Source organism: Myotis myotis, unplaced genomic scaffold, assembly GCF_014108235.1.
Source record: "Myotis myotis isolate mMyoMyo1 unplaced genomic scaffold, mMyoMyo1.p scaffold_m19_p_7, whole genome shotgun sequence".
Lineage (NCBI taxonomy): Eukaryota > Metazoa > Chordata > Mammalia > Chiroptera > Vespertilionidae > Myotis > Myotis myotis.
The window spans coordinates 86,031,622-86,056,560 of NW_023416379.1; the positions used below are offsets into that span (position 1 = coordinate 86,031,622).

The 24,939-nt window shown below is 42.8% G+C and overlaps 1 protein-coding gene across 1 annotated transcript in view; it reads right to left on the minus strand.

The window, feature by feature from the left end:
* BICRAL (BRD4 interacting chromatin remodeling complex associated protein like) overlaps positions 1-24,939 on the minus strand; it is an 82,237-nt gene that overhangs the window by 30,851 nt on the left and 26,447 nt on the right. The window contains 4 exon segments of the mRNA XM_036318296.1: positions 1,269-2,942; positions 6,461-6,529; positions 6,616-6,664; positions 7,077-7,122. Of these exon segments, the coding sequence (XP_036174189.1) occupies positions 1,269-2,942; positions 6,461-6,529; positions 6,616-6,664; positions 7,077-7,117 (1,833 nt within the window). The 5' untranslated portion in view covers positions 7,118-7,122.

A 24,939-nucleotide genomic window follows, 5' to 3' on the forward strand; every position in this document is an offset into this window, starting at 1 on the left:
GCGCACACACACACACACACACACACACACACACACACACACATCCCTTTGGTACCAAAGGTAATACACTGAACATCCTTGATCATAAATAATCTTTGCTTCCTTAGGATTCTGAGTAGAATTACTAAATCAAAGGTATACAGCTTAAAAAATATTGATGTGTATGGTAGAGAAGTTTTTGCATACCTCTAACTGTGGAGGAGCGAGGCAGTGGAAACGGAGGACTAAGAGGTTAGACTGTGGGGTGAAAGCAGGTGTGTAACTGGAACTAAGGAATGCGCTCAGAATGAGTGGGAACCAAATGCTAGGTTGGGCAGATGGGGGTGAGGGATCAAAGCTGATGACATGAGACTCTTTAGAAACATAACCCTCAAAAAAGAAAGAAACATAACCCTCTGTGGTTTAGCTGATGGGCCACTGTAATTTACGTACACAATGACATGGTAAGAGCAGACTCCGGTATTGGTCAAATGACAGTGCCCTGTATCCCTCCCTCTATATGCAACCCCCCAGTGCAAGCCAGTTATTCACCACTGAGTCACACCGGGTCCCTGAGCCTTTCTGGCTGGCACCCAAGAGCCAACTACAACTTCTCCACCAAGTACATAGTCCTATGACCTAATGGCTTGCTATATGATGCATTAGTAAATAATCTAAAATAAGAATTCATTTTAAATGCCCATAATATGCTCAACCAAGTACATATAGTAAGCCCTCACTTAAAGTTGTTAATAGGTTCTGTGACTTTAAGTGAAACGACGTATAATGAAACCAGTTTTTCCACAGGCTAATGGATGTAAACAACAGTTAAGTTCCTACAGCATCTCATGGTTGTAACAACACAATGTTGAATGAAACGATGTTACTCAAGGAACTGCTGTATATTAATTTGCTTCTTATTGAATAATTGCTATTTGCCAGCGACTAAGTGCTTCATGTGGGTTCTACCATTTAATCCTCCAAATAACTCCATGGGGGTGGTAGTAGCATTATGTGCATTTCACTGATGAGGAAAATTAAGTCTGGAGAAGTAAGTTAAGGTCAGACTTGATCCATGTCATAAAGCTTAGATTCAAATCCATGAACCTGACTCTCGAGTCTTCACTCGAAACCACAATGCTATGCTGGATAAAAAATGTTCATTGAGGAGAAAAAAGGCAAAGAATCACACATCGGGAAATTAGGAGGAACATTACAGTCTATTAAAATACAAATCCCACTTTTCCCTTTCGCAATCACCCAAGCACTCATCGATGAAGGGAGCGTACCTGACAGAAGAACTGTTGCTGGGTTCCCGCTCCCGGTGCGTTACTGAAGGTGCTGGTAGGTTTGGAAGCAGCAGCTGGAAGACGATGAGACACACGGACCGGTACTGGAGTCCTGTTTGGCTGGGTCAGCTGATCTCCTGTAAAGTTTGATCCTGATGCACCCGACTGAACCGCAGACCCAAGACTAGGATGGACAGTGCTGGACGAGCTAACAGGGAACCGGCTAGGTCCTGACATGCTTGTCACTGAGAGCATGGTGGTGAAGCCGGGTCTTCCCTGGGAGACGCTACTCTGCCCAGGCGACAGGTGTAAGACCGTTGGTGATGCCTGTTGCAAGGGCATCTGTCCACCAACAATCTGAGGGGAGGCATGATTGACTATCACTGGACTTCCAGAGGCGGCAAACGTCTGCCCAGACACCAGCTGGACGGTGTTCTGGTTGTTCAGCATCTGCCCGGAATATGGCTGGTTGGTCCTGAGCATGTTGGAGGAGTTTCTGTTCAACATTACATGCTCTGAGGCCGCTTGGCCAGAAATGAGCTGAGAAGACTGGGTCTGAACAAGTTGCCCATTTATGGTCTGGACGTGATGTACCGAGTTGGAGCTGACGGAAAGGCTTGTAGGTACGAGGAACTGACTTTGGGGGGTGTGAGACTGGCCCATGGGAGAGTGAATGACGATACTACCCGCAGCGCTGCTCACTGGCTGTGGGGTGACTGGTTTTCTTGTGTTCTGTTGGTTTACGATGTTCACAGACATGTGCGGGCCAACGACTGAACCCTGGGGTGAGCTCGCAGAGGCAAAAGAGATCCCTTGCTGCACGTGATGCTGCTGTATTCCCAAATTGTTCACATTGTACGTATTTTGCTGGCCCATCTGGATGGGCTTTGGCTGGATGTTTATTGGGACTTTGTTGGAATTTGGTGCGAGACCCCTTTGTATGATGATGTTATGCACAGGTAAAGATGTTTGAAAATTTGTGCTGTTAAACGGAACAGTAACAGGCTGTGCTACTGGACTGGAACTCGAGTTCCCAAACAAGGAGTTGCCATTGGGAGTCTGTCTATGTACCAGAAGCCCTCCACTCACATTGGATGGGGCTTGCTGCCCGCTGCCCTTTAATATGATTTGAGATCCATCTAGGTTGTTAATAGTCATCATGGAAGGTTGATTACCAAATGACCCAATTAACTGTATCTGACCAGAACCACTCAGCTGACCGCTATTAGACAAATGCTGGCTGGGCACGCTGATCCCCACGTGTTGCATAAATCCATGTTGCACACCCACTGTATTGCTTGCAAACGATGCTCCAACAGGCACGTGAGTCACCCCTATAGGCTGCAGCGTCTGACCTGAGTAATTAGAAACATTAGAAGCCTGAGTATAGGATGCTGATGAAGAAGGATGAAGCTGAGCTTGTGCAAACTGCTGGCTTGAACCTATACTGGCATCCAAATATGCCTCTTCTGCCAGCGTCTGCTCAGTGATATTGGCCTCCTGCAAGGATTTCTGAAGGATGTCGAAAGGTTGGTCCTCACTGAGATCAGGAAGAGGAGAAGACTCAAGTTCATCTTCAAGAAACTGAAGGCTATTGGAAAGTGGCAGTCCATCACTGGGCCCTTCTCCAAGCTGGTTGCTCACAGCTTTGAGGGATGACTTAGGATCAGCATTCTATTAAAAAAAAAAAAGCAATATGTTACACATGGCATATCCAACCTTTGAAAGAGATTCTTATAAAAACAATTAATCTCACTTCTGAATACAAATAAAGCATGGCAGTTTGAACACAACTCTCCGAACTGCTCACCTTATTCTCATACTGTATTTCCTTACTCGTGATGTTGAACATTACTGTTGCAATTATACACGTTCATTGCTCTGGTAAATCAGTTTATAGAAAACAGATAAATAACAGAAAGATACTGACAACTATCTGGAGTTTAGCTTCATCTAAAAAAAATTATTTAGAGAATGAGAGAGAGAGAAAAACACACGATGATTTGTTGTTCCACCCATCCATGCATTCATTGCTTGATTCTGGTACGTGCCCTGACCAGGGATTGAACCCACAACCTTGGTGTACTGGGATGACACTCTAATCAACTGAGCCACCTGGCCAGGGCTAGCTTCATTTTTTTGAGATACTGGCACAGACTTTAATTTTCATAATTGCTTCCAGGCCAAGGCTTAAGCGCAACTCAGCCTGGGGTAGGTATGTATTGAGGAGATGGCCATGTCTAATCCTTTGTACAATGGGAGTCTAAGTGAGTTTTGGGAGTTCAAGGTGTTGTTTTATGAGAGATCCAGAAGGTATCAGATTCAGCCCTATCTTTCAAGGCTTCTCAGAACTCCAGTTCTAACCTCCCCACCCAGGCAAGACTAGTCCAGGAAAAACTAGCTTCCTACATAAAATGAGTAAATGGTCATTTGATTTCTTAGAAGTGATCAGCTTATTATAATGCTTTAAAAAGTGCTTCAGCATCCTATTCAAAAGCAAGTCTCTCAACATTTATTTATCAAGCACCCTCTTATGTGTTTGTTTCTGTCCTTAAGGAAAACATATTCCAACTAGAGACAACAGTATATAGGCATATGAAGGGAACCGAACACGGTCACCATAAATAAGATACATTCTCACTATTCCAGCAGTTTTTCCTGGGACATGTCAAACTTATAAAAGATATGGACTCTATCCCTCATCTTGGAGCCTGTGAAGGCGTACTGGGAACAGGACTTCTGCAATGACAAATGGGGGTGAAAGGCTGCGGTCCAAGGCCATTAACAATTTGTTTTGTTTTGTTCTGTTAATCCTCACCCGAGGATATTTTGCTCCATTTATTTATTTATTTTTTTAGAGAAAGTAGAAGGGAGGAAGGGAGCGGGGAGAGAGAGAAACATCGATGTGAGAGATACATTAACTGCTTGACTCCCACACACACTCCAACCGGGCTGGGGTCAAACTGGAAACCCAGGTACGCGCCCTTGACTGGGAATCAAACCCACAACACTTTGGTGCGTGGGCCGACGCTCTAACTAACCACTGAGAAACACTGGCCACGGCCACGGGCATTTTTGCTGGCTATAAGCGGGGTCTCTGGAATTATTTCAAGAGAGAGGATGAGCGAGAGAGAAAAAAACACAATGATTTGTTGATCCACCCATCTTTTGCTTTTTTTTTTTTTTAACCATTTGTACTCCATAAGCATCTATAGATGCAAGCGGTGGACCTTTTTAAATTAAATTCAAGATATCATGGCAGTTAACTGGTTAATTTTTAAAAATATGTTTTTATTGATTTTTAGAGAGGGATAAAGAGATAGAAACATCTATGAGACAGAAACATCAATTGACTGCCTCCTGCATGTCCTCTACTGGGAATCAAACCAGTGACCTCTTGGTTCATGGGTCAACACTCAACCACTGAGCCACACTGGCCGGGCGAGGATATGTTGTTTATTGATTTTGAGAGCGAGAGAGAGAAAGAGAGAGAGAGAAACATCAATTGGTAGCCTATGGTACCCTCCCCGCCCAGGGATTGAACCTGAAACCTAGGAATCGAACCCACAACCTTTTTGGTGTATGAAATAATGGTCCAATCAACTGAGCTACCAGGCCAGGGCACACACAGTTCTTAAAATTGAAGGTGTTCATGCTGGAGATGAAACTGAATTCTACCTAGACACGAGATGCGGTTATGTGTATAAGGCAGAGAACAGCACAGTGACTCCTGGTGGCAAACCGAACAAAACCAGAGTAGCCTGGGCCAGGAACTCGTGCTCATGGAAACAGTGGCATGACTCGGGTCAAGTCCCAAAGTAACCTTCCTGCTAAGGTCATTGGACACAGAATCTATGTAATGCTGTAACCCTCAGGGACTTAAATGTATTGAAAAGTAAATAAATAAAAGGGACTTTGTTCTCTTGTTTAAAAAAAAGATATGGAATCAACAGCTATTTAAAATAAGGTGAATTGCCTTAACTGGTTTGGCTCAGTGGATAGAGCGCTGGCCTGTGGACTGAAGGGTCCCAGGTTCGATTCCGGTCAAGGGCATGTACCTTGCTTGCGGGCACATCCCCAGTAGGAGGTGTGCAGGAGGCAGCTGATCGATGTTTCTCTCTCATCGATGTTTCTAACTCTCTCTCCCTCTCCCTTCCTCTCTGTAAAAAATCAATAAAATATATTTATAAAATAAAATAAGGTGAATTCAATGTAAATGTACTTAATGCTACTGAACTGTACATTTAAAATGAAGATGGAAAATTTTATAATATATATATATTAAATACAATTTAAAAATTTTTTTAACGTGAAGAAAAAATTAAAAGTAGATCAATCAAGAATGAGTGGTCCAATGTGCAAAGCTGTAGGGATTCTCAGTCTGAGCTGCTAGGGCTGGGGATGGAAAATGCAAAGAACTACGTAGAAAAGCCGGGACTGGTGCCCTGGACCCCAGTCAACCAGCAGTTGAAATGGGGCTAATGTGGTCTCGGTCAGCTGGGCGCCATCTCAGGACTTGGAGAATCATAGGCTTCAACGTAGTAATTTGGGTATCGCCTCCAGGCAGGACCCCTTTCCTCCAGGTCAGGCTTCTTGTGTGGATGCTCCTGGAACTTGAGAATACAGGCTCCAGAACCCGGTGGCCTGCGTGAGAATGCTAGCTCTGCAACCCCTGGCTGTGTCATTTGGGGGAGTACTAAGCTCTCTGTGCAGTTTCCTCATCTGTAGAATAAGGATAATAACAGAACCTACTTCATAGAGTTATCTCGAGGATTAATGAAGTTAATTATGTTGAACCGTCAGTGCCTCAAACACCCTAGATAAGTTTCAGTTATTATTTTTCTTGTTTGAGGTAAGAATATTTAGCATGTAACTACAATTAAGAATAATTTATTTAAAGCTATACGTAACAAGGTTCAAAACTTTGTAATACTACTTTCTTAGATTATAACATTTCTGAGTCAGTTTAAAAAGAAAGTTGAAAGCTTAGGAAAATGGCATAGTAAATCTCATACAGCTTGTCTTGGCTAAAAGTAGAAAATGTCAGCACAATTCAATAGATTTCCTTTCTATGTCAGTTACAAAAGACAAGGTAATCATTCTCATCATGATACAAAGGCAAGTAAAGCCTCAAATCACAGGCATCAATGAGACAGAAACACTGATCACTGCATTCAGTCTCTCATACTCACACTAGAGTTGGCGAAAATTGAATTTGAATTGGCTGCAGAATATCCTGCATTAGTCAAGTCATCATTGCTCTGCAAAGGCACAAATTCAACAGAGATTACTTTAACTGCAGAGAAGAAACAAAAGTTACATCTGCGGCGTGCTAAGTATTACTTACAGATTTATTACTAGGTCCATGCAGAAAATAGTTCAGTGCTTGTGGGTCTCTAGAAAACAATGAAAAAGGGGAAAGCAACCATAAATGTGTTACCTAGACTTAGGATTCTTTTTCCCAGGGTAAAACGAAAATGACACAATTGCCTGAGTAAAATTGTCTCCCTATTTTAATTCAAGTTCATTAGTAGTTTTTCGTTTTACTTTTTTTTTTTTTTAAATTGATGTTGTTCTATTTCCTATTACCATTCCTGGGACATGTTAGAAAATAAATTTAATAAAGATAAATAAAGCATTACCTAAATTTGATCCCTATCAACCCGAGTCTCTTTACTTGTTAATCCATACTATGATGATTAATTTTTACTTTAAAAACCCATCTGGATTTAATATGCTTATTAGATTGTTTTAGGAGAGGAAACCTCACACAATTGATTCACCCTGATTTTGGAACGAGCATCTTACCCAATAAGATCAAGGAGACACGAGTCATCATCATCATCCATGACAACTATAAGAAAAGGAATAAAAAAACACTGTTTCAGTGAAGTGGATTAAAGCCAGTAGCACCCATGCAACCTAAAAATATACAATGTTCTTTCCTAGATAAATAACTGTACTGCATGTGAGTTTTTCTTCTAATTGCTGATTATTAATGGGATTTTGTTTTTGTGTGTGTGATCATTCAAGAGATAAAGTATTCAATTTAAATAGTTTTTATTGAACACTAATCCTTAACTTACAAGTCAAAAAGGAATCTGGACAAATCAAAGATAGTTGGCAGCAACCCCTCATGCAGATTCCCCGAAGGGACTGTAAACCATCAACAGCAACTTCCTCAAAATGTATCATGACAAGGGGAGAAAGAATATTTTTGTTTTAGAAAAAGATCTCATGGATACAGAAGTCTTTGAATTTTGTGACTGGATGTTTCCAAACATGGTGAGCAATCTGGATTTCTTGCCACATTTGAGCTATCTTTAGGAAAACAGAAAAGCCGCTCTCCCTCCTTTCTGAGACAGAAGAGACACCACAGTCCAGGCAGCACTGCCTCAGGCTTTGCCCCGAAGGTCCCAGGTTCCTCCCTCGGCAGCAATACTGCCAACTGTTCGATTCCAAACAATCTATATCCCAACACTATAAAATCTCAACCCCAATTCCCCCAGCTCCGGGCCCAGAACTCTCTCCCTCCCAGCCATCCGCAGCATCTGCTCAGCCAGCACAGTGACTGTGTTCTGGCTCAAACAATAACAACCCACAAATTCCAAGAGCAGTTCTCTCCCTTTCTCCTCCCTCCCCCGAGATCCTGAGATGCGGGAAACTTACACTAGTGATCCGACACCTGGCAACACTGCTTCACACCCATTTCGAGCCATGCGTGGAATAACTTACATCACGGAATGCCAAGGCCAAGAGTTCTGGAGCGGTTGGAAAGGGCAGTGTGTGAACGGCAGTTGGACGGAGGAATGAAATCCTGAAGAGATGCCCAGAAATGGGACACGCCCGAAGAAGGCAGAGGGATCATTTCTACTTAATGTTTTTTTTCTCCCTTAAAACTGCCATCTCCTCTCCGCTTCCCCCAAACTGCCCATCCTATCAGTCACGGGCTAAACAAATATAAAATCGACTCCTGCTCACGGAAGGACACTTGCTTTCCTCAGGAAGGGTCTGGAAGGGGTAAGTACCCCGGGTGTGGGACTGGCCCCTGGGTGGATGAACTTGTTCAGTTGCTGAGTGATCAGGGAGATTACAATCCATTTGAGTGAAACTTCAGGGGAGGGGAGAGGATGTGTGCGACAGGAGGAAGAAAGAGTTTATCAAAGGTAACCTCCATGGCTTAAACTGTCAAAGGGGCAGCTGGTAAGTGAAAAGTGCTCTTAGGACTAACATGTGGAGCTACTCAAGGGCATGCTAGAATGACTGTACTAACATAATGTGACTTTTGAGGAGTGAAAATGGCCCAGGAAGGAAAACTGTTATTAAATAGGTATGTAGAAACCTGTGTGAAGGGCTTCCCCTAAATCTGATATTTATTATGGTAGAATTGCATTGGCCAGACATCATAATCACATGGATTAATTAAATCTATAAAGTGGATATTACTTCTTTACTTCAACATGACCCTTTATTTTAATCCTCACCCAAGGATACCTTTTCCATTGATTTTTTAGAGAGGGGAAAGGGAGGATGCGGAGAGGAGAGAGAGAAACATGGACTGGTTGCCTCCCGCACATGCCCAGACAGGGGCTGGGAATCGAACCCGCAACCCTTGGGTCTGTGGGGTTGATACTCTAATGACTGAGCCAAACCAGCCAGGGCAATATGACCATTTATTGAGAGATTCACTGTACTCTGTAAATTTATTTATTTTAAAATATATTTTTATTGATTTTTAGAGAGAGGGATAGAGAGATAGAGACCTTGATCAGAGGGAAACATCATCAATCAGCTGCCTCCTGCATGCCCTCTACTGGGGATCGAGCCCACAACCCAGGCATTGAGCCTGACCCGGAATTGAACCAGTGACCTCTTGGTTCATGGGTCGATGCTCAACCATTGAGCCACACTGGCTGGGCTGTAAATTTATTTTTAAGTGTTTAACAGTCTCTGGAACAAACTAATTAAATATATATAATCGCTCGCTATGATGTGCCCTGACCATCAGGGAGCAGCACAGAACATGGCGGGCGACCAGCAGCGGTGGCAGGGCACTGAGGGAGTGAGGGAAGGAGGAGGCAGGGAGGTGGGGGCATGCAGATGGCGAAGGAAGGAGGCGGGGAGGCAGGGAGGTGGGGAAGCTGATAGGCCCTTATCACCGGCCAGGCCTAAAGACCCTACCTGTGCACGAATTTCATGCACCGGGCCTCTAGTGTAAGATAGTCTAAAGAAAGACCCCACAACACTTTTACAACTATCCCAGCTTCTCTCACTATGTTACACCTGTTCCTAGTTCCTCTAGAAGACAAGGTGCCCAAGGGCTAACAAACGAACTGAGAAAGGAAGCCAGCGCCACTGGGGCTTTCAAACATAGAGGACACTTGCTACCCCAAAGTTCAAAGTGACAAGCTATTCCGTGAGCAGCCCAAATAAAAACAACTTTACAAGAGTGGATGCAATGAAAAGCCACTGTGCATCTTCCCTGACCAAACCTCCCGGGCGCTCAAACACTTGGCTGACAGAACCCTTCCAGGGAATCCGCCCTCGTCAGTGGCAGCGGTCCTACCAGAGAGACCTACCCTTTGGCCCCCCTGGGTAGAACTCTATGAGCCTTTATACTGGGGGCACCCTGAGAATTCTACCTTTTAAAGGGCCACACTCGTTTCTGACTTTAAACAGTCTCAAATGAAAAGAGGTGAACCTTACTCTATCGCCAGCTCTACACAGTGACAAAATACAGCCACAGTACAGCTTAATCCAGTAGTTCTTTCCCCCAGGAAAGTACAGTTGTACAGTTTGACTATGATCCTAAAGTGGGAAGACAATCTGAGGACCAGAAATGGACTCAAAAGTGAAGAGCTCAGTTTTCCTTGGAAAGGTTCTCCCTTGCCTTCTGGACTCCTGTTTAGGTCTTTTCTCATTAAAGTAACAACCCTGGAGCACTAGCTGGGCCTCGGGCAACAGGTGGATGCTATAAGGCGGCATGAAACGGAAGTCCCTTCTACAGGGGTAGCAAGTGTTCTCTATGTTTGAAAGCCCCAGTGATCTAAAGGGAAATCCCTAGATCAGTGGTTTAAAACCACTTCTTGGCCCCAAATCATGTGCGAGACACATTCCCCTCAGTAACAGCAGGGCACACAGCAGAATCTGTCATGGACAGAAGGGGGCTGTAGCTCCCTGACAGCAGGCGCCCCAAGAGTTCAGAGATCCCTGCCCCAGATAGCTGACTACCAGTCTTAAAAAATTAAAGCTAATATTTAAAATTGTTCTGAATGGAGTCAACAAACACTTTGAATAATACCTTTAATCAAGAGAACACAGTGTAGCCTGGCAGGCGTGGCTCAGTGATTGAGCATCGAGCTACGAACCAGGAGGTCACTGTTCGATTCCTGGTCAGGGCACATGCCCGGGTTGTGGACTTGATCCCCAATGTGGGGTTGTGCAGGAGGCAGTCAATCAATGATTTTTCTCTCATCATTGATGTTTCTATCTCTCTCACCCTCTCCCTTCCTCTTGAAATCAATATATACATATATATGGCTAATATGCAGTGTCCCCTTGGGAGTTTGACCGGGAGAACGGGAGTTCGATCGCTTGCTATGATGTGTGCTGACCAAAAGGGGGCAGTGCAGAACATGGCAGGCGACCAGCCGCAGCGGTGGGGCGCTGAGGGAGCAAGGGAAGGAGGAGGCGGGGAGGCGGGGAGGCGGGGAACCTGATCGGCCCTGATCGCAGGCCAGGCCTAGGGACCCTGCCCATACACAAATTTCCTGCACCAGGCCTCTAGTAAAAACATATTTTAAAAAAAAGAGAGAGAATCACTTCAAATATACAACTAGAGAACCAAGATGGCGGCATAGGTTAACGCCGGAGTTTGCTGCCTTGAACAACTACTTCAAAAGTGAAACTAAAAAACTGAACGGACATCACCCAGAACCACAGGAACGCTGGCTGAGTGGAAGTCCTACAACTAGGAGGAAAGAGAAACGCATGCGGACACTCAGAGGAGGCGCAGTGCTGAAGTCAAATTCGGAGGTGCAGAGTGCGCGGAGCGGGCTGGCGGCGGAGGGCGCGGTTGGCGTTTTCAATCGGGAGGGAGTCGCAGACTCTGAGCTCCAGATACAGGCGAGTCTTTAGGGACCCAGACTCAAACGGGAGAAGTGGGACTGTCTGGCTTCGGTCAGAGCGAGTGCAGCTTTCTCTCCAAGGTTTGCAGCGGGTGCTGGGACTCAGAGAGGCAGAGCCCCTGGGGACAGGACTGAGAGCCGCCATAACTGCTCTCTCCGGCCCACCCTGTTGATCCTGTTCGACTCGCCCCGCCCAAGCCCTGCACAAAGGCATTTGCCGGATAGCCTCAGGCAAAGGCTAGATTAGCACCTCCCTAGAGGACAGAAGTTCTCTCACTGCAGACACAGCTGATTCTCATAGCCACTTGGCCTAGAGGTCAAACCCTCCCTGGTATTAGCTACAACAATCAAGGTTTAACTATAAGACTGCGCACAAAGACCACTAGGGGGTGCACCAAGGAAGCATAACAAAATGCGGAGACAAAGAAACAGGACAAAATTGTCAATGGAAGATATAGAGTTCAGAACCACACTTTTAAGGTCTCTCAAGAACTGTTTAGAAGCCGCCGATAAACTTAATGTGATCTACAAGAAAACTAATGAGACCCTCGATGTTATATTGGGGAACCAACTAGAAATTAAGCATACACGGACTGAAATAACAAATATTATACAGACTCCCGACAGCAGACTAGAGGAGCGCAAGAATCAAGTCAATGATTTGAAATGCGAGGAAGCAAAAAACACCCAACCGGAAAAGCAAAATGAGAAAAGAATCCAAAAATGCGAGGATAGTGTAAGGAGCCTCTGGACAGCTTCAAGCGTACCAACATCAGAATTATAGGGGTGCCAGAAGATGAGAGAGAGCAAGATATTGAAAACCTATTTGAAGAAATAATGTCAGAAAACTTCCCCCACCTGGTGAAAGAAATGGACTTACAGGTCCAAGAAGCGCGGAGAACCCCAAACAAAAGGAATCCAAAGAGGACCACACCAAGACACATCATAATTAAAATGCCAAGAGCAAAAGACAAAGAGAGAATCTTAAAAGCAGCAAGAGAAAGAAACCCAGTTACCTACAAGGGAATACCCATACGACTGTCAGCTGATTTCTCAACAGAAACTTTGCAGGCCAGAAGGGAGTGGCAAGAAATATTCAAAGTGATGAATACCAAGAACCTACAACCAAGATTACTTTATCCAGCAAAGCTATCATTCAGAATTGAAGGTCAGATAAAGAGCTTCACAGATAAGGAAAAGCTGAAGGAGTTCATCACCACCAAACCAGGATTATATGAAATGCTGAAAGGTATCCTTTAAGAAGAGGAAGAGGAAGAAAAAGGTAAAGATACAAATTATGAACAACAAATATGCATCTATCAACAAGTGAATCTAAGAATCAAGTGAATAAATAATCTGATGAGCAGAATGAACTGTTGATTATAATAGAATCAGGGACATAGAAAGGGAATGGACTGACTATTCCTGGGGGGGAAAGGGGTGTGGGAGATGCTGGAAGAGACTGGACAAAAATCGTGCACCTATGGATGAGGACAGTGGGTGGGGAGTGAGGGCGGAGGGTGGGGCGGGAACTGGGAGGAGGGGAGTTATGGGGGGGAAAAAAGAGGAACAAATGTAATAATCTGAACAATAAAGATTAATTAAAAAAAAAAAAAAAAGAGCTTCACAGATAAGGAAAAGCTAAAGGAGTTCATCACCACCAAACCAGGATTATATGAAATGCTGAAAGGTATCCTTTAAGAAGAGGAAGAGGAAGAAAAAGGTAAAGATACAAATTATGAACAACAAATATGCATCTATCAACAAGTGAATGTAAGAATCAAGTGAATAAATAATCTGATGAGCAGAATGAACTGTTGATTATAATAGAATCAGGGACATAGAAAGGGAATGGACTGACTATTCCTGGGGGGGAAAGGGGTGTGGGAGATGCTGGAAGAGACTGGACAAAAATCGTGCACCTATGGATGAGGACAGTGGGTGGGGAGTGAGGGCGGAGGGTGGGGCGGGAACTGGGAGGAGGGGAGTTATGGGGGGGAAAAAAGAGGAAAAAATGTAATAATCTGAACAATAAAGATTAATTAAAAAAAAAAAAAAAAAAAGAGCTTCACAGATAAGGAAAAGCTAAAGGAGTTCATCACCACCAAACCAGGATTATATGAAATGCTGAAAGGTATCCTTTAAGAAGAGGAAGAGGAAGAAAAAGGTAAAGATACAAATTATGAACAACAAATATGCATCTATCAACAAGTGAATGTAAGAATCAAGTGAATAAATAATCTGATGAACAGAATGAACTGGTGATTATAATAGAATCAGGGACATAGAAAGGGAATGGACTGACTATTCTTGGGGGGGGAAAGGGGTGTGGGAGATTCGGGAAGAGACTGGACAAAAATCGTACACCTATGGATGAGGACAGTGGGTGGGGAGTGAGGGCGGAGGGTGGGGCGGGAACTGGGAGGAGGGGAGTTATGGGGGGGAAAAAAGAGGAACAAATGTAATAATCTGAACAATAAAGATTTAATTAAAAAAAAAAAAAGAGAGAGAGAGAGAGAGAACACAGTGTATCCACTTGGCCTTTCCCACCAAACACAAAACACAAAGCAAAACAGTGTAAAAGTGACATTTCAAATCAGGGGAAAATGTTAGCCACATAGAGAAAAGAAGGTGGGTCCATAGCTCACATCTTACACCAAAGTAAATTCCAGGTGAATCTGAGAGTTAAATGGGGTGGGAGTGGGTGAAGAGAACCTTTAAGTACTAGACTAACACATGGGAGAAATTGGTTTTTATAACCTTGGAGTGGGGGAAGTCTAAGTATGTCACAAGGCAAAGAAGTCATAAAAGAAAGGACTTGGAGCCCTAACCGGTTTGGCTCAGTGGATAGGGCGTTGGCCTGCGGACTGAGGGGTCCCAGGTTCGATTCCGGTCAAGGGCATGTACCTTGGTTGGGGGCACATCCCCAGTGGGGAGTGTGCAGGAGACAGCTGATCGATGTTTCTCTCTCATCGATGTTTCTAACTCTCTATCCCTCTCCTCTCCTCTCTGTAAAAAATCAATAAAATATATTTTTTTTTTAAAAAAAGAAAGGACTTGGAAAATTTGATGACATAAAATTTTAAAATTTTGCATGACATAAGAAAAATCATAAATAAAAGCAGATAAATAAATACATAAATAAAGCCAGACTAAAACACCCAAAAGTGGAAGTATATCTCCAACTCATATCACCCTACTTAGAGTGGCTATAAATAAGAAAAAAAGAAAAAGAAAAAAAAATCAGCTACCCTGCAGAAAATCAAGGGGTATGAATAATTAATTCATTAAAATAAGACAGGTAGCCCTTAAATATATAAAAATAATCAACTTCACTTAGAATAAGGGAAGTATATAGCGGTCCCCCTCTTATCCATGGTTTCACTTTCCACGGTTTCAGTTATCCAAGGTCAACCTCAGTCCAAAAATATTAAATGGAAAGTCCCAGAAATAAGCGATTTGTAAGTTTGAAATTGCACGCTGTTCTCTGTAGCGTGATGAAATCTCTCGCCGTCCCGCTCGGTCCCAGCAGGGATGTGAATCATCCCTTTGCCCAGCGTCCCCACGCATATGCTCCCTGCCTGTTAGTCACAGTAGCTGTCTCGGTTATCAGATCGGCTGTCAGAGTTGCAGTGCTGGTGTCCATGTCACCCTCTTCCACTTAATAATGGTCTCAAAGCACCAGAGTAGTGATGCTGGACATGCCAAAGAGCAGCCGTCACGTGGATCTATGTATAGGAAGAAACACAGTATCTACAGGGTTCAGTAACCGTCCATGGTTTCAGGCTCGGGAGGAGGCGATTTGGGATGTTCCCCTGTGGATAAGGAGGGAGGGGAAACATAAGTAAATTAACATTACAATGAGATGCCGTTTAGTGTCAGGTAGCAAAGAGGAAATTAGATTGAGAACTATGCTGGTCAGGGAGCAGGGAAACAGGAATGTGTATACCTTGGTAGTGAGAGTGTAAACCCATTACTACAGAGAAGCAAGTTAGCAATATCTTTCAAAATTGTAAGTGCACACATCATTTCACTCGGCAAAGCTATTTCTGGGTGTTAGTCCTGCAAATACTCTTGCACCTGCGGATGTGTGTAAGACAATCCAGTGCTCAACCTTGGTGTAAGACTGTCATAACAAATGCTTTTGTTCTCTTTTATATATGCTTCTCTGTTCAGTGTCTTCTTCCAAAAACACAACCTAGTGAAAATGATTAATAAGTTAAAACTTTAGACTTAGCCAATTGGCTCAGTGGTTAGAGCGTTGGCCTGCGGACTGAAGGTCCATTCCAGTCAAGGGCACGTACCTCGATCCCCACACTGGTCGGGGCATACGCAGGAGGCAACCAGTCTATGTGTCTCCAATTGATGTTTCTCTCTCCCTCTGTTACCTCCCCCTCCCTTCCATTCTAAAAAAGTCAATAGAAAAAATATCTTCGGGTGAGGATTAACAACAACAAAATTTTAAAAAAATACCACCAAGAATCAATAGGCTATCTTATCAACATAGAAAAAAAATCTACTGACATTTGCTTTAGTTGTATTAATTTAGTATAGCATTAGTACATGCCAAAATTTTCCAAACATTTACAAATTTACCTTTAAAAGATATTAAGGTTATGCCAGAAGGGTACTAAACTTATAGGGGTGATCACTTCGTAAGTTATATAAATGACAACTCACTATATTGTACTATTGTATACCTGAAACTAATGTAATATTGTATGTCAACTATAATTGGAAAAAAACAAGGATGCTGAGGTTACAGGGGGACCACTGAGAAGCTTTGTTGAAGCAGTCATGAACTGTGGAATGGCTGCCTTCTCCAGAGCCCTGTGCTCTCTGCCTGAGTTACTGAAGGCATAATGAGCGGTAAGAACTTTTATTTTTTTATTTTATTTTTTAAATATATTTTATTGATTTTTTACAGAGAGAAAGGGAGAGAGATAGAGAGTTAGAAACATCGATGAGAGAGAAACATCGATCAGCCGCCTCCTGCACATCTCCCACCGGGGATGTGCGTGCAACCCAGGTACATGCCCTTGACCGGAATCGAACCCGGGACCTTTCAGTCCGCAGGCCGACGCTCTATCCACTAAGCCAAACCGGTTTCGGCCAGAACTTTTATTTTTATCTACAGAGTTGCCATTCCCAGTGCTGCTCATTCCTTTGAGTATATCCAGATTTCCATTTGGTTTCATTTTCCTTCTCATGAAGGATTTCCTTTAATATTTCTGTGCTGCAGATGTACTGGCGATGATTTTTTTCTGCTTTTATATATCTAGAGTGTTTATTTTGCCTTCATTTTTCAAATCTTTACCCAAGGATATGTTTGTTTGTTTTTTAAATAGATTTTATTGATTTTTTACAGAGAGGAGGGGAGAGGGATAGAGAGTTAGAAACATCGATGAGAGAGAAACATCAATCAGCTGCCTCCTGCACACTCCCTACTGGGGATGTGCCCGAAACCAAGGTACATGCCCTTGACCGGAATCGAACCTGGGACCCTTCAGTCCGCAGGCCGACACTCTATCCATTGAGCCAAACCGGTTAGGGCCAAGGATATGTTTTTACGGATTTTTTTTTAAGAGAAAGGAAGGGAGAGAGAGAGGGAGAGAAACATTGACCGGTTGCCTCCCATCTGCGCCCGCCTGGGATGGAACCTGCAACCTAGGTATGTGCCCTAACCATAATTGAACCGCAACTTTTTGGTGTATGGGACACCACTCCAATCAACTGAAGCACCCAGTCATGCCTGCCTTCATTTTGTTGTTGTTGTTAATCCTCACTGAGGATATTTTTCCATTAATTTTCAGAGAGAATGGAAGGGAGGGGGAGAGACAGAAAGAGAAATAATCGATCATTTGGTTACCTTCTGTGCATACCAACCAGGGCCAGGAATCCAGCCTGCAACCAAGATTCATGCCCTTGATCGGAATCAAACCCAGGACCCTTCAGTTCATGGGCCAACACGCTTTATTCACTGAGCTAAACTAGCCAGGGCAGGGCTGCCTTCATTTTTTTTTTTTTTTTTTGGCCTTCATTTTTGAAATGTACTTTCCTTGAGCATATAGTTCTAGATTGAATTTTTTTCTTTTCTTTCCGTTCATAAAACTATTGCCACACTGTTTGCTTGCATTATTTACAGAGAGAAGTATGCCGTTATTCATATATTTGTCCCTTTGTACATAATAGGTCTCTCCCCTCCTCGATGCTGTAAAGAGTTTTCTCTTTATCACTAGTTTTTAGCGATTTTATTGTGATATGCCTTGGCATAGTTTTCTTCATGCTTTTTGTGCTTGGGATTCATTAAGCTTCCAGGATCTGTAGGCTTATAGTTTCCCTCCAATTTAGAACAAATCCAGCCATTACTTCATATATTTTGTGTCCTCCTTTGGGGACCCCAATTACATGTATATAATGAGGTGCTTGAATTTGTTCCATGGCTCAGTGATGTTTCTTTGTTCCCCCACAGTCCTTTTATCTCTTAGGCTTTCATTTAGAAGTTTCCATCACTGTGTCTTCAAGTGCACTAATCTTTTCTTCTGCTGTGTCTAATTTGCTATTAATCCCATCCAACGTATTTTTATTTTCAAACATTGTAGTTTTCATCTCTAGAAGTTGGGTCTTCTTTTTTTTTTAAATCCTCACCCAAGGGTTCCCTTTCCATTGATTTCCAGAAAGAGTGAAAGGGAGGGAGGGGAGGGGAAGAGAGGGAAAAAGAGAGAGAGAGAGAGAGAGAGAGAACAACATGAGAGAGACACATTGATTGGTTGTTTCCCGCACAACTGGGGCTGGGGATTGAACCTACATCCCAGGCACAAGCCCTTGACTGGGAGTCGAACCTGCAACCGTTTGGTGCACAGGCTGATGCTCTAATCACTGAGATACTGGCCAGGGCAGAAGTTGAGTCTTTTAAATATCTCCCATATCTTTACTTAATATATTAAATCTTTCCTCTACCTTCTTAAGCGTATGCAAAATATTAATAACATTTGAATGTTCTTCTCTACTAATTCTATCATTTGTATCATTTCTGGGTCTGTTTCTATTGACTGATTTTTCCCCTCTTCATTATGGGTAGTATTTTCCTGTTTCCTGGTAATTTTTGATTAGATGACAGACACTGTTAATATTACATTATTGAGTACTAGATATTTTTGTATCCCTAGAAATATTTTTGAACTCTTGAGGCTTGCTTTTAAACTTTGTCTATCTTTAGGCTAATTTTGCCCTATACTGAGGCAATAGCCTTTTGAGTACTTCACATGAAATGAAGTGCTAGCCCTAACCGGTTTGGCTCAGTGGATAGAGCGTCGGCCTGCGGACTGAAAGGTCCCAGGTTCGATTCCGGACAAGGGCATGTACCTTGGTTGTGGGCACATCCCCAGTGGGAGGTGTGCAGGAGGCAGCTGATCGATGTTTCTCTCTCATCAACTCTCTATCCCTCTCCTTTCCTCTCTGTGAAAAATCACTAAAATATATTAAAAAAAACAAAGAAATGACGTGCTAATTTCATTGATTTTACTCTTCCCTGCCCTGTGTGAGCGCCAAGTTTTTGTTTTCTCTAATCCTCTGCTTCTTCCCAGGACTTGGGTAGTTTCCCCGCAGACATGCACTCATCAGCTATCAGATGAAGACTCGAGGGAGACACTGAAATCTCCAGGTCTTTCTCTCTGTACAGCTCTCTCTTATCTTCAGTCGATGAAAAGAATATCCATTATTTATTTAGCACCTACTGTGTGCCAGGTACTATATTAAGGGCTAATATCAAATGAGTACAATGTGCTGGGAGTTTTAGCCTCTTTCACCTCTCAGCTACATCAGCTCAACTCAGGAAGATTCCTAGACTCCATCTGGCTTCCCCTTCCCTATGCTGCGGCTGGAAACTCTCTCCAGACAGTAAGCTGGGGCAATTATAGGGATTACCTCATTTGTTTTCCATTTCTCAGGAGTCACTGTCCAGTGCTGCCTAATACCCAATGTCTAAACACCATTGTTTTATATATTTTATAAAATTCAGTGTCTCTTACTCCATCTTACAAAAAATATATTTTTTTATTGATTTCAGAAAGGAAGGGAGAGAGAGTTAGAAACATCAATGGTGAGAGAGAATCATTGATGGGCTGTCTACTGCACATCCTCCACTGGGGACCGAACCTGCAACCTGGGCATGTGCCCTGACTGGGAATCGAATCGGGACCTCCTGGTTCATAGGTCGATGCTCAACCACTGAGCCACGCCTGGCTGGACCATCTTACTCCATTTTTAAGGTTAAAAATAAATCACTCTCGGACAGTGATTCTCAACCTTGGCTGCACATTAGAGTCACCTGGGAATCTTTTTAAAATCCTGATTTCTGGGCCTCATCCTCCGAAAATTCTGTTTCTTTGTTACTAATGTTGTGGCCCCACCCCATAATAAAGAAACAGAATTTCCGGAGGATGAGGCCCAGAAATCAGGATTTTAAAAAGATCCCCAGGTGATTCTAATGTGCAGCCAAGGCTGAGAACCACTGCTCTAGGAGGTAAGAAGAGTTTATATGAGTTTATTAGCTGGATTAAAGGATCAAGTATCCTGAAAGAGGAAGGAAAGGAGAAAGGAAAGACAGTTTTATCCCATGCCTCTTGTTTTCTACCCTGAAGAATAGCTTATGGAACGGGGAAAGCTGCTTCTTTTTTTAAAAAAATTTTTTATCCTTACCTGAGGATATTTTTCCCATTGATTTTTTAGAAAGAGTAGAGGGGAGAGGGGAGGGGAGGGAGAGAGACACATTGATTGGTTGCCTCCTGCAATGCTCCCCAGGGATTGAGCCTGCAACTGTGCAAAAGCCGCTTCTTTAATTTCTATCTATATATGAAAGCCTAAGTGATCATTGTGGCCAATCGACTGAACGACTGTTTGACCGGTTGCTATGACACACACTGACCACCAGGGGGCAGATGCTCAATGCAGGAGCTGCCCCCTGGTGGTCAGTGCGCTCCCACAGCGGGAGCGCCACTCAGCCAGAAGCCAGGCTCACGACCGGTGAGTGTAGTTGTGGCAGCAGTGGGAGCCTCTCCTGCCTCCCCGGCAGTGCTACCAAGCTGCGGCAGCAGCAGGCACAGCGGGGCCAGGATGAGTGTAATAATAAATATAATACCCTTAATATTTTTGTAGAATTGTAAAAGCAAGACTGAAAAGTGAATTACTGGTTTAAGCAAATAATTTTCCAATGAGTTATTGCGATCAAAAAATTATGCTGTAAAATAGCCCCTTACCCAGGGCAAGTAACTATTATGTCAATTAGGATATAAAATCTCTCATTTACTCCTTTTACCATATCCTTTTTTAAAAAATCCTTTTTACCATATTCTAATTGTTATGGGCTGGTAAATTTTGTAATTTTAAGACTGTGTGAAGCCTTCTGGCATGGTTCCTGATCTTAAGGAACTCACTTTCTTTTGGAAGAGAGACATGTAAGAATTCGTTACAATGCAATCGTGAGAAGTGCTAGTTTCTGGCAGGGGTTCCCAAGATTCTTCAGGTGAAGCAACTGGGCATTTTTGTGAAATAATGACATTTTAGTAGAAGAAACATGACTATATTTTCACAGTTATACCCATTTGCAATAAAATGACAGGCTCTGCATTTTTTAGTTATTATTCAACCAAGAACTTCATTTTGTCACCAACTAGAGCCTTCTAGCAGCAAGAAAGTGAAGGTGGAAAACACTACGAAACATTATTAGGAGAAAAATTTAGGAATTAAAAAATTCCTCATAGTCAGAAAAGACGAGCATTAATGTCGGCAGTATCAGTTCAACTTATGAAATGCAGAATTTGAAGGCCTTTACGCTGCTTTATATCCTACTTAGAATGAGATGGAGTAGAAATAAACCTAACGCATTAAGCAATCCAGCTGGATAAACAATGGAAAAGTGACCAACCTCAGGGGTGGGGAGAAGTCTGGCAAGGCTTTCCAGAGGGTAGGGACGCCTGGGGGGAGAGCACTCAATTTGAAAGTCAAAGGGCTTGTTTTGGATACTGATATTGACTAACCTTGTGATTATTGACAAGCTCCAATCTCTCAGGGCTCATTCTCCTATTCCTAAATGAAGTCAGTTGCCACATCAGTGATTTTTAAACAAATATATATTTTATTAATTTTTTACAGAGAGGAAGGGAGAGAGATAGAGAGTTAGAAACATCGATGAGAAAGAAACATCGATCAGCTGCCTCCTGCACACCCCCCACTGGGGATGTGCCCGCAACCAAGGTACATGCCCTTGACCGGAATCGAACCTGGGACCTTTCAGTCCGCAGGCCGACGCTCTATCCACTGAGCCAAACCAGTTTCGGCCACATCAGTGATTTTTAAAAAAATATGTTTTTATTGATTGAAGGGAGAGGGAGAGGGAAATAGAAACATCAATGATGAGAGAGAATCATTGACTGGGGATGGAGCTCGAAACCCAGGCATGTGCCCTGATCCCGGGCCAACTGTGACTTCCTGGTTCATGGGTTGATGCTCAACCACTGAGCCGCATGGGCTGGGCCACATCAGTGATTATTTAAGCTTTGTTGCCTGGGGACCTAAGATTCTCCAAGGTGTACAAGAGATGTCTTGAAGGCCTAAAAGTCGTTGGTAGAGGCACTCAGACATTCCCACTACTCCCCTTTAACTGAGTGACTCAACTCATTCAACTAGGAGGAAAAAAGTTTGAAAACCATTTAATTTACCCAACTCCCAGAACTCAATGGTTTGCTGTGTGTTAGGAAGGAATGACTATCAATGGTGGTCAATCTGAAAATGGAAATACAAGGATCCACAGAAGTCAAGACATTCCTGATTTTAGCAAGCTAGAGAATACAGTAGTCCCACTTACCCATAGTTTTGCTTCCCAAGGTTTCAGTTACCCATGGTCAACCTCAGCCCAAAAATGTTAAATGGAAAATTCCAGAAATAAACAATTCATAAGTTTTAAACTGTGTGCAGTTCTGAGTATCATGATGAAGTCTAGTGCTGTCCTGCTCCCTCTGGCCCATGACATGAATCATCCCTTTGTCCAGAGTACCCACACTGTATTCACTACCTACCCATCAGGCTCTTAGTAGCTTCTTGGTTATCAGACTGACTTGTGGTATTACAGTGCTTATATTCAAGTATCCCTTACTTCCCTTAACAATGGCCCCAAAGCACAAGAGTAGTGATGCTGCAAATTCAGATATGCCAAAGAAAAGCCATAATGTGTATGTGTGTATAGGGGGAAAAAAGTATATTTAGGGTTCAGAATGATCCATGGCTTTAGGCATCCACTCGGGGTCTTGGAACAGATCCCCCTTGGATAAGAGGGGGCTACTGTGGTGATAAATATTGTCTGATGAATATATCAAACTTCTTTAAGATAAATTCCAGGGGGTGGGGTGGGTGGGAAGAGATTAATGAAAGAGCTTATATGCATACTAGTGGCCTGGTGCACGGATTTGTGCACATTGAAAAGAAATTAATTAGAAGAAATATTTTAATATTGCTATTCGCCCTTCATAATAGAAGTGTCAACCAAATTCATGATTGACAATGACTGATCAAAACACACGTGTGCGATTGGCGCCAGCGAGAGCTTTATATGTGTCGCACATGAATGAGTCAACGTTTATTTTTAAATTGCCAGTGTGCATCATATGTACCGGCTGGTTGGTTGGCTGGTCGGACAGTCGGACATATGTACGGTGGTCACTTAGCCTTTTATATATATGGATATGCATAACCCATGGACACAGACAATAGTGCAGTGAAGGCCTGGGTGGGGGTGTTGTGGGGTGGAGGGAGTCAATGGGGAATAAAGGGGGGACATCTGTAATACTTTCAACAATAAAAATAAATTTTAAAAAAGATACATTCCAGAACAGTGTTAATGATCTTTAGTTTGTTGACTATAGAACCATTAACCATACAGTTTGAATGTTTCTCAAACTGGGATCTGAGGAAATAGACTTGGGTGGTTTGAGTTCTCAAGTTTGAAAAACATTAACAGATTCTAAAATCATCCTGAAAATTTTCAGGGCTCATTAAAATCTGCTAAACCTGATTGCTGAAGGCCTCTCAAAATCTCGAGACCCCATAAGAATCTATGGACAGACCTGTGTGTGCATGTGTCTGACTGAGGCAAAGACGGCCCTGGGGAAACACTTCCAGGCCACTCTGCTTCATCCTCCTCTAATCCAACCGCCAATGTTGTGTGCCAGGCTAGGTGGAGGGGTGGGCCCCAGGTTTAAACCAGGAGGGCATCAAAACAGACGGTTGTTGAGTTCCAAAAGTCTTTGCTGGATCTAGATTCAGACCTGTGGTGGTTCAATGAGATACCAAACTCTGAAATTAGCAAAGGCCTATGGGCGTTGGCAGATGCACTGAACTATGCCCATTCACTCACACTGCCAGCCAGTAGTGGGAAAGAGCTATGGGTATTAATTACAACTCCGTGATAGTGGACTAAAAGACTGACTTCAAATATAAATAGACCATCATCTAGAAATTAAGAGTATAAGACAATATTACAGTGCTACCCTCAAAGCAGGAATCTTATCACATTCATCTTCATATCCCCAGCAAATAGCACATAAACAGGTGTAAGAAATACTGAATAACTATCCAGAATTTAAATATAGGGCAGCTTCCCTGGCAGATTTGGCACAGTAATTACAGCATTGGCATGCAGACCAAAGGGTCTCAGGTTGAATTCCTGGTCAAAGGTTCCCCAGCCCTGGTAGGGGCGCATGTAGGAGGCAACCAATCGATGTATCTTTCTCATATTGATGCTTCTCTCTCTCTCCCCCACTCCTCCCTCCTTTCCACTCTCTTTAGAAATCAATGGAAAAAATACCCTTGGATGAAGATAAAATATATATATATATATATCAACTGTACTGTATGCAAAGATTGTGCTCCTAAAGTCCTTGCATAATTAAAAATGCACATAATTCTAGATTAATCCTGACAAAGGTTATAATTTCTGAAACTCCATGACTATTGAAATTTAAAAAATATATAGAAAGATAGATACATAGATAGATATAGATATTTCAGAGAGGAAGGGAGAGGGAGAGAGAGATAGAAACATCAATGATGAGAGGGAATCATTGATCGGCTGCCTCCTGCATGCCCCACACTGGGGATTGAGCCTGCAACCTGGGCATGTGCCGTGACCTGGAATGGAACCGTTACGTTCTTGTTCACAGGTCGATGCTCAATCACTGAGCCACGCAGGCCAAGCATCACTATTGAAATTTTACAATTTCTGATGACTTATAAATATATTAAATTTTTTATGTCTAAAAATTTTGTTAAAAAAATTTTAGATGTAGTAATGAAATTGGGACTTATTTTTTAAAAGGACTCTATCTTTTAGAGATCCATACTGAAATAGGTATAAATGAACTAACATAATATCTGGGATTTGCTTCAAAATAATATAGACTGGAGTTGATTATATATTTTTTAATAACTGAAGAATTTTACTTTTAAAAAATGTTTTTTATTGATTTTAGAGAGAGGAAGGGAGAGGAAGT